The sequence below is a fragment of the Lolium perenne genome, chromosome 4 (assembly GCF_019359855.2).
Source record: "Lolium perenne isolate Kyuss_39 chromosome 4, Kyuss_2.0, whole genome shotgun sequence".
NCBI lineage: Eukaryota > Viridiplantae > Streptophyta > Magnoliopsida > Poales > Poaceae > Lolium > Lolium perenne.
This window is the reverse complement of record NC_067247.2, coordinates 216,185,673-216,192,880: the sequence shown is the minus strand read 5'-3', so window position 1 is coordinate 216,192,880 and position 7,208 is coordinate 216,185,673. Positions and strand designations below refer to the sequence as shown.

General features: G+C 47.9%; 1 protein-coding gene across 1 annotated transcript; it reads right to left on the bottom strand.

The window, feature by feature from the left end:
• Positions 1-201: 201 nt before the first annotated feature.
• On the bottom strand, positions 202-4,868 carry LOC139839275 (uncharacterized). Its single transcript, XM_071829322.1, has 4 exons — positions 4,241-4,868; positions 3,857-4,146; positions 3,660-3,804; positions 202-2,369 (listed from the first exon to the last, which is right to left on the bottom strand). The coding sequence occupies exons 1-4, from the start codon at positions 4,866-4,868 to the stop codon at positions 202-204; spliced, it is 3,231 nt and encodes a 1,076-aa protein (XP_071685423.1).
• Between the last annotated feature and the right edge of the window lie 2,340 nt (positions 4,869-7,208).

Sequence of the window (7,208 nt, the reverse complement as noted above, 5' to 3'; positions counted from 1 at the left end):
AGTCGGGCCATGCGTTGCTCGTCCTCGGGGTTGATGGTATAGAATTGTATGGCGGAAACGATTGGCTCGTTGGAGCCATCGGGTACGTGTTATATTGGGTTGGAAACGCCCCAACCGTGGCTTACAAGTCTTATACGTAGAGGGGTAGGATACTATCCTATACCCAATACATATACATGTTACAATGTCTAACACTCCCCCTTAATCTAAACCTTGAGTGAGGTTGAGATTAGTTCTGAAAGCATCTAAAAGTTTTACAGGGAGAGCTTTTGTAAAGCCATCAGCAAGTTGATCTTTGCTTGAAATAAACCTAACATCAAGCATCTTATTTGCAACTCTTTCTCGAACAAAGTGAAAATCTATCTCAATATGCTTTGTCCTAGCATGAAAAACCGGATTAGCAGACAAATATGTAGCTCCTAAATTATCACACCATAGACATGGTCTTTGCCTCAGTTTTATACCAAGCTCCTTAAGTAGAGCCTCAACCCATATCAACTCAGTTGTAGCATCAGCAATTGCCTTGTATTCAGCTTCAGTGCTTGACCGTGACACTGTGGCTTGTTTCCTAGCACTCCATGAGACGAGATTTGGTCCAACAAATACAGCAAAGCCTCCAGTGGATTTTCTATCATCAGGACAACCTGCCCAATCTGCATCTGAAAAAGCACTCAGTAATAGTGAAGATGACCTTCTAAATGTAAGACCAACCTTCAGAGTTCCTCTGATATATCTCAGAATCCTTTTCACAGCTGACCAATGAGAGGTAGTAGGAGCATGCAAAAACTGACAGACCTTGTTTACTGAGAAGGATATATCAGGTCTTGTCAATGTCAGATATTGTAGAGCACCTACAATGCTCCTATACTGTGTACTATCCTCAGGTCCAAGAGGATCTCCTTGAACAAGTGATAAAGTTTCACTGGAGGACAAAGGTGTAGGCGCAGTAGTACATTGAAGCATACCAACCTTAGTAAGTATATCAGCAGCATATTTTTCTTGAGTGAGCCGAAGACCATCATAAGTCTGCTTTACCTCAATGCCCAAAAAGAAGTGAAGAGGTCCCAAATCCTTAAGGGCAAAATCGTCTCTGAGATCATGAAGAAGTGCACCAATAGCCTTATCTGAGGAGCTTGTCACAATGATGTCATCCACATAAATTAGCACATATATGATAATGCCAGACTTGTTAAAGAGAAACAATGATGTATCAGCTTTGGAAGGAACAAAACCAAGACTGTATAACTTGTTGCTTAACCTTGAAAACCATGCACGAGGAGCCTGCTTCAAACCATAAAGGGCCTTATCAAGTTTGCATATGAAGTGTGGAGTTTGAGAATTTTCAAAACCTGGAGGTTGTTTCATGTAGACCTCCTCTTCCAGAACGCCATGTAAAAACGCGTTCTTGACATCTAGCTGCCGCAAACTCCAGCCACGGGAAACAGCAACAGTTAGAACAAGTCTAATAGTTGCTGCTTTGACCACTGGACTGAAAGTATCCTCATAATCAATGCCATATCTTTGTTTGAATCCTTTTGCAACCAAACGAGCTTTATATCTATCAACAGTGCCATCAGCATTTTTCTTGACACGATATACCCATTTGCAATCTATGAGATTACGAGTAGAACTAGGAGGAACGAGATGCCATGTCTTGTTCTCCATCAGAGCATTATATTCTTCTTGCATGGCTTGACTCCAGCGAGTATCATCAAGTGCTTCAGCAAGATTGCTAGGTTCACCTGTGGAAGTCAACATACCATATCGAATGGTGCCATCAGTATATTTCTTAGGTTGTTTTATACCTTTTTGTAATCGAGTCGTCATCCTTGGCACCGGAGGTGGTGGAGGTGGTGTTGGTGTGGACGAAGAATCCTCCTCATGCTCCTCACCCGAGCCACCATCGACATCATGATCAGACGACGAAGGTGGCGACAAGGAGCGTTGTCGCTGTCGGGGTCCTGAAGTGGGGGACGTGGAGCGATGTCGCTGCAGTCGTGGACGATTTGTGGGGGACGCGGAGCGTGAACGACGCCCGGGCGACAGACTACGACGTGGAGACACTGGGTTGGTGCGGAGCGGGGAGAAGCTCCCGCCCGTAGCCACGCCCTGTGCAGCGCCGGCACGTGGCGTGTGCGGACGCGACGCAGAAGGCTGCGCAGGCGCGGACTCGGAGGCCGACGCGGGAGAATCAGCTCCGGAATCGACGTCCGCCAGGTCAACAGCAGTATCAACATGGGATCTGCTGCCAGTTTTGGCATTTTCTGCCACTTGGCAGTGCTCTTCCTCATCATTTCCTGAGACATTTTCTGCAGTATCTTTTTCTGTATCATGTCCTGCATCATCTTGAGCATCTAGAGTAACATTTTCTGGAACAAAAACATTAGGCACAATAGGCAATGGCATATAGTCATCAATATTTGCATCCCCATGATGTGATGATGTATTTGTGGGCAAGAGAAGGATGTCTTTTTGAAGACGCCGTCCAGCGTTGGGATTGAGAGCAGCAAAGGGAAAGACGCTCTCATCGAATACCACATCACGAGAAATATAAACACGTCCAGTAGAAGGATCAAGACACTTGACACCTTTGTGGTGAGGACTGTATCCTAAGAACACACACCGAACCGACCGAAACGACAGCTTTCGTTTGTTGTAGGGGCGCAAGTTTGGCCAGCAAGCACAGCCAAAAATGCGAAGAGACTCATAGTTGGGTGTGGCTCCAAGAAGACGCTCTGTGGGTGTATCAAAATTTATGACTTTGCTGGGAAGAAGATTAATGAGGAATGTGGCTGTAAGGAAGGCTTCATCCCAAAATTTTAGAGGCATGGATGCATGAGCAAGCAAAGCAAGGCCAACCTCCACTATATGACGGTGTTTGCGCTCAGCAGACCCATTTTGCTGATGAGCATGGGGACATGAGACATGATGTGTGATACCAACTTTTTGAAAGAAACCGTGGAGTTTTTCATATTCACCTCCCCAGTCGGTTTGCATAGTAACAATTTTCCTATTAAATTTTCGCTCAACAAGTTGCTGAAAATTAAGGAAAACTTGATAAACATCAGAGCGCTTCTTAAGAAGATATATCCATGTGAATTTGCTAAAATCATCAATAAAACTGACATAATATTCATGCTTGCCAACAGAAACAGGTGCAGGACCCCATACATCAGAAAACACTTGTTCCAAAGGAACAGTGGATACACTGGTAGACACAGGATATGGCAACTGATGACTCTTGGCTAACTGACAAGAATTACAAATATAGGGGTTTATTTCAGGTGTATGAAGAAGTTTATGTTTCCTAATGATCTGCTGAACTACAAAAGAAGACGGATGCCCAAGACGACTGTGCCATGTAGAAGATGGCAACTTTATTGTACTGCAAACTTGCTTGAAGGATGACCCGGTAGAGAAAGGCACTAGCGGGTAGAGACCATCTTGACAGGGACCTTTAAACAGAATTCTTCTTGTGGCCAGATCCTTTATCAAAAAGAAAAAAGGATGGTACTCAATAAAGACATGATTATCAAGTGTAAGCTTATGAACAGACAGCAGATTTTTAGATGCACTAGGAACATGAAGAATATTTTTAAGATGCAGAGAATGATTAGGGGTATGCAAAATTGAATGACCAATATGACTGATTTTCATACCATTGCCATCTGCAGTGTGCACACGGTCATGTCCCTTGTACTTGTCGTGAGTGGTGAGCTTGTCCAGCGCTCCCGTGATGTGGTCAGTGGCGCCTGTGTCGGAGTACCAGTTGGTGTCGATGCCATAGGCTGCAGCATGGGCAGCCTTATCATGACGGTCACCATCATCATCAGAGTCATCATTCCCATAACGCCACCAGCAGTGGCAGGATGGCCATATATCGTGCAGATTTGACAACGGACATCAACAAAGGGGGTGGGGGCACGATCTGGCCGTCCCTTGCCTCCTCCATCACGGCGCCTATCATCACGGCGCTTATCATCACGACGGGGCTCGTCACGGCGTCTATCATCACGACGCCAGTCATCGCGGCGCCTATCATCGTCGCGGCGCCTATCATCGCGGCGCGGCTCGTCACGACGCCGATCATCGCGGCGTCGATCATCACGGCGTGGCTCATCGCGACGCCTGTCATCATCACGGCGCCTGGTATCATCGTAGCGAATGTCCTGAACAAGGACTGAACTACTGCGAGGACGATTGCTGAGATTTGCCGAAGAAACAAAAGGAGTATCATCACTGTCAGCCAGCAGAGATTGGCGCATATCAAAGGCGCTGATCTGGTTCATCACGTCATCAAGGGTAATGCCGGGTGTATGATCCACCCTATCAACTAGCGAGTTGTAAGCACCACCAAGGCCAGCTGTAACGTAGCCTATCATCTCTTCATCATCAATAGTTTTCCCCGCAGCAGCAAGTTCAGATCGAAAGCCTGTCATCTTGGAGAGATACTGTTCAGCAGTCATCTCCTTCTTCTTTGTGGTGTTGAGGGCGGTACGCAGATGGGAAACTTTTGCCTTAGAGGCGCTAGCAAACATCTTGGAAATAGTTTCCCATGTATCAGCAGTGGAGGTTTTGTCAAGGACGTGTGCTAGGATGTCCGGCGAAAGTGAATCATTGATCCACCCTTGAACAAACTGATCCCGAGCAGCCCAAGTTGCATAGTCAGGATTTGGTATTGTGATCTTCTTCCCATCTGAATCAGTGGCCTCTAGGGTTTTGTCCGGGGCGGCGTCAGAGCCATCAAGGAGGCCAAACGCAAGAGCACACCCAAGGCGCGGAAAAACCAGGGCCTTCCAGAACAGCATGTTGTCGCGCTTGAGCTTCAGCGACGGCGACGGTCCCAGGCTGGTGGCGAGTGACGCCATTGACGAGGACGAAGACATAGCTCGACAGGGGCTACTGAGATCGTGGCGGTGTTACGTCGTGTCGTCGGTGCGGCGGCGGTCCAAGGAGAACGGCGGCGGCAGATCGTGGTCGTCGTGTCGTGTCGTGTCGTGGATGCGGCGGCGGCCCAAAGAGGACGGCGGCGGCAGATCGTGGTCGTGGTCTTTGTTCTTGGTTGTAGAAGCGGCGTGCGGCGGCGGCCCGAGGTGGACGGCGGCGGCAGGCGGCGGCGGCGGCTAGGTCACGGAGAGGACCTGCTCTGATACCATATAGAATTGTATGGCGGAAACGATTGGCTCGTTGGAGCCATCGGGTACGTGTTATATTGGGTTGGAAACGCCCCAACCGTGGCTTACAAGTCTTATACGTAGAGGGGTAGGATACTATCCTATACCCAATACATATACATGTTACAATGTCTAACAGATGGAGTGTCGATGTCGTTGACGGCTCGTGACAGTCCCGTCGAGCGACGACCTCGACGTTGGCGGCTGCTTGTGTCCTGGACGCGCGACGACCTCGGCCCCGGCCGCGCGACGACCTCGACAACAGCGGCTGCTCGCGTCCCGGCCACGCCACGACCACGGTGCCGGCGGCTGCTCGTGTCCCGGCCACGCGATGACCTCAACGCAGGCGGCTGTGAAATGCACCTCGCATCCCGGCCAGGTGTTCCCCAAATGGCCTGGACCACGATGACCTCGACGCCGGCGACCGACCTGCTGCTCGGCTCGCCTCCGACGTCACAGACAACTACGGGCTGCTGCTCGCCGACCGGCCACGCGCCGGTGCGTAGGACGGTGTGAACGATGGTGCGTTCGCCTGACTACCCTGTGCGACCTGCACCCCTCCACTGCCTCCCTGTATTGCCCCGCTTCCATCGATGGCTCATCTTTACGAGCCACGGCAAGGATCAACACCCATGGTGCATGCGTGAGTCATGTTTTGCTATTAATCCACGGAGAGCTATTTATTCAGAACTATTCAAAGTTGATCTGTTTGATAGTACCGCAAGTCGTATCTTGGTTCAGCACAGATTCATGTCTTTTTTTTACATCTATGAACTGTTTTTTCCATATATATATATATACTAGTTGAATGTCCGTGCGTTGCTACGGGTTAATTTCAATTTTATACATTTCATTTATGGCTCGTCGTGTTTTATTACTGAGAATTAGTTTTTATGGGACAAAATGACATACTCTTTCCCATTAAAGATGTCTTATCTTTATCAATTTTGAATGTCTACATACAGCTAAATTTAGACTAATACATGACAGCATGTTTTACTTGCTATAAGACTAATTATCCTCAAAAAAAATAACATCATCTTTTACTTGTCATAAGACTGTTTATTCTAAATATTGGCCATTCTGAATTTGAATGATATAAATGTTTCATACATGGAACCCAAATGATTGAACAGTTCATGCCTTTTATCTCAGAAAGGGAAGTTAAAGTACAATTAAGCTTTTTGTCAATGGCATGCTCTTGGCATGCCATAGTTTTATAGTTGGTGGAAATATTTTTAAGAGATTGACAATTTGTTGCGAACAACAACCGCCACAATGAGGTCCGGTTAGTAGGTCAGTATTTACATGAAAAAAAAATGCAACAGAAACAGAGGTTGCACCTTCAGAGTTTAACACAAACCATCAATTTCTGCAGGAAACAAATGCACCATATGAAGAGACAAGAAATAGAACTGGACATAATACACAATCACATATCAATTGTAGATGTATAACAAAAAGAACTAATTTAGGCTTCAGTTTGAAAACTCGGACAAAAAAACAACCACTTATAGCCATTTTCGAGATAAGCTAAGGCGACTCACAACCTAGCTTGGTTTTTCGAGAGAAGGGGTATGAAAACGTTGTTGATCACCCGGAGGATGCGTCGCTGTCTTTTCTCCGGGTCGAGCATGCAACACGCATCCCGGTGGGTGGTGGGTCCCGCTCACCTTCCTATCTGCTCCTACTTTCTTTCTTCTTCTCCCAAGTCCCAACACGTTTCTTCTCCACCTAATATCTCTCACCAACGTAAAACCACAGAAGGAGGTACCCGCCGGCGACATTCGCTCCTCCTCGTCCGCTGGCATCGTGCCTCGCCTCCAGTCGCTTCTCCCCATCCGATGGCGTCGTGCCTCGCCTCAATCCTCTCCCCTAGTCTGCTGGTGCTTTCACCCGATCCTTTTCGGCGAGCTCGACCTGACCAGACGCTCACCATCGCACCTCCGCCGTGGACAAACCGTGGCCAGCGTTGCTCCAATCGGCGGGCACCTGTGCTCCCATAGACGGGCGCCGCTGCTCCCATCGGCGGGC

Excerpts from the sequence above, each read along its gene's own strand:
- LOC139839275 (XM_071829322.1), bottom strand. The coding sequence starts at position 4,868 with ATGGCGTCACTCGCCACCAGCCTGGGACCGTCGCCGTCGCTGAAGCTC. Across the intron at positions 3,805-3,856 it reads TGGCCATCCTGCCACTGCTG|GCTGCCCATGCTGCAGCCTA; the intron begins GTGGCGTTATGG and ends CGTCATGATAAG. Across the intron at positions 2,370-3,659 it reads GCACACTGCAGATGGCAATG|AAAATGTTACTCTAGATGCT; the intron begins GTATGAAAATCA and ends TTTTTGTTCCAG.